Source organism: Cricetulus griseus, chromosome X (genome assembly GCF_003668045.3).
Source record: "Cricetulus griseus strain 17A/GY chromosome X, alternate assembly CriGri-PICRH-1.0, whole genome shotgun sequence".
Classification (NCBI taxonomy): domain Eukaryota; kingdom Metazoa; phylum Chordata; class Mammalia; order Rodentia; family Cricetidae; genus Cricetulus; species Cricetulus griseus.
In genome coordinates, this window is record NC_048604.1 from 1,038,560 (window position 1) to 1,040,263 (window position 1,704).

Here is a 1,704-nt window from a genome sequence, read left to right on the forward strand (position 1 = left end):
TTCTCCACAGAAGCACACAGATGAGAAAACCTGGCAGTTTTTGCCATAGTCAAAAGTAAAGTCAGATGAAAAAAATATTTGCTAATTTTTATTTTGTCCGTAACATGTAAACACTCTTTCCTTCAGCAACTGGGAAACAATCCAACCATGAGACTAATACACGACACAGAGTATTGAAACACTGAACTTTTAAGGGCAAAATTCCAATTATTCAAAACAGGAAAACGCCTGTGACTTTTCTTGTATCCAGTAACATGTTAGGATTCACGACTTCTTCCTCGCCCTCGCTTGACAACAGCCACAAACTCTAGGCGCTGGATATTTCTCATCACCAGGGAGAGCTGGTCAAGAAAAGTGTTGATGGAAATGCGAAAGAGCACAGGGTCTTCAGTAGTCCACCTACTAAAATTGAGAGAAAGAGACACCGTCAGGGAAATGATGAGGGATCTGTTCAGGTCCACCACGCCATGCCTTCCTGCCACCAGTGTCTATATTAGGGCAGCCCTAGAGTGCACACTGCCTCCCAATCCTGAGGCCACCCCTACTCCAGACTTTTGGAATACTGACACAGACAAGGTACTGTCATTCACAGTGAACTCCTGCAGAACTATCACTTGCTGGCGACGGGCATTGGAGACCAGGGACCTGCGGGCCATGTCTGCCTCCACTGCAGACCTGAAAGGGACTGTTACAGAGCTGGGGGGAGATAAGGTTAAGTCACCATCCACTACTTAGTTTCCCTTTGCCTGGATACATTTCCTAGGCCTGTCTGGCAATGAGCCCTCCTGTCACCTCCCACCTCTCCAGTGATTCAGGTCTTCTATACCCTTCAACCCTCTCAGGCAAGCAGTCTCCTTGTCCTGTCAGGATGCCAACCGCTGCACTGGACTGACCACACTACAAACATCTGGCCTTTTTCTAGTTAGCTGTGCACCATGACCCCAAAGACTTCCATGGAAGTTTTAGCCTCCCTATGTTCCAGTAGCCCCTGCCAAGGGTCTGTCTCTTGGGAAAGGATACAACTCCAGGAGACGATTTCCAGTTGTTGAGGCAGTATCTCCGCTGGGTCCAGGGACGAGTGGTGGCTGCTCACTGTGGGGAACGACAGCTGCCTCCTCAGCGGCTGCACCGGACCCTACAGGGCTCCCCGGGCTGGGGCTGCCTGGAGCAGAGTGGCTACCAGGGGCAGCTGGGCTACAAGGGGCAGCTGGGCTACTGGCATCTTGTGGGCCACTCTGAGGGAAGTTGCCACGGTCACCTTCAGTCGCCGAACTTTCAGAGCTAGCCTGGGCTTCGGGAGCTTGAGGACTCTGCTGCCCATTCTCGTCGCCTCCTTCAGCCACTGCTCTCCCATCGAGGCCCTCATCAGGGTCCTGCATGACTCTTCTGGCTTTCCTCTCAGCAACCCAACCCCGCCACTAACACAACCTTACCGCTCAAACTCGGCAGAGAAAAAGGAAGCCTTTGTGCCAAGTGCAGCGGGGGTTAACACACGGAACAGCACGTGAGGCCCACTGCGCATGTGCAAACAAGATCTCGCGAGGATTGGTTTCCACTAAACTAGCAGTCTGTTCAGACTCGCAGAGGTGGGGGCGTCTCTGAGAACTCAAAACCAACAGCTCTCTCACATAGCTCCTTCCCAGGGGGCTTGTACTAATGGGGCCCGCCAATATATGTTTCCTCCAAGCTGCCCCACCCACGAGT

At 52.2% G+C, this 1,704-nt stretch overlaps 1 protein-coding gene across 1 annotated transcript; it reads right to left on the reverse strand.

Annotated features, from left to right (window-relative positions):
- Positions 1-257: 257 nt before the first annotated feature.
- On the reverse strand, positions 258-1,379 carry LOC113837558 (EKC/KEOPS complex subunit LAGE3-like). The gene is made up of 3 exons (XM_027431985.1): positions 1,021-1,379; positions 568-696; positions 258-402 (listed from the first exon to the last, which is right to left on the reverse strand). Exons 1-3 carry the CDS (start codon positions 1,377-1,379, stop codon positions 258-260), a joined length of 633 nt encoding a protein of 210 aa, XP_027287786.1.
- Positions 1,380-1,704: the final 325 nt, after the last annotated feature.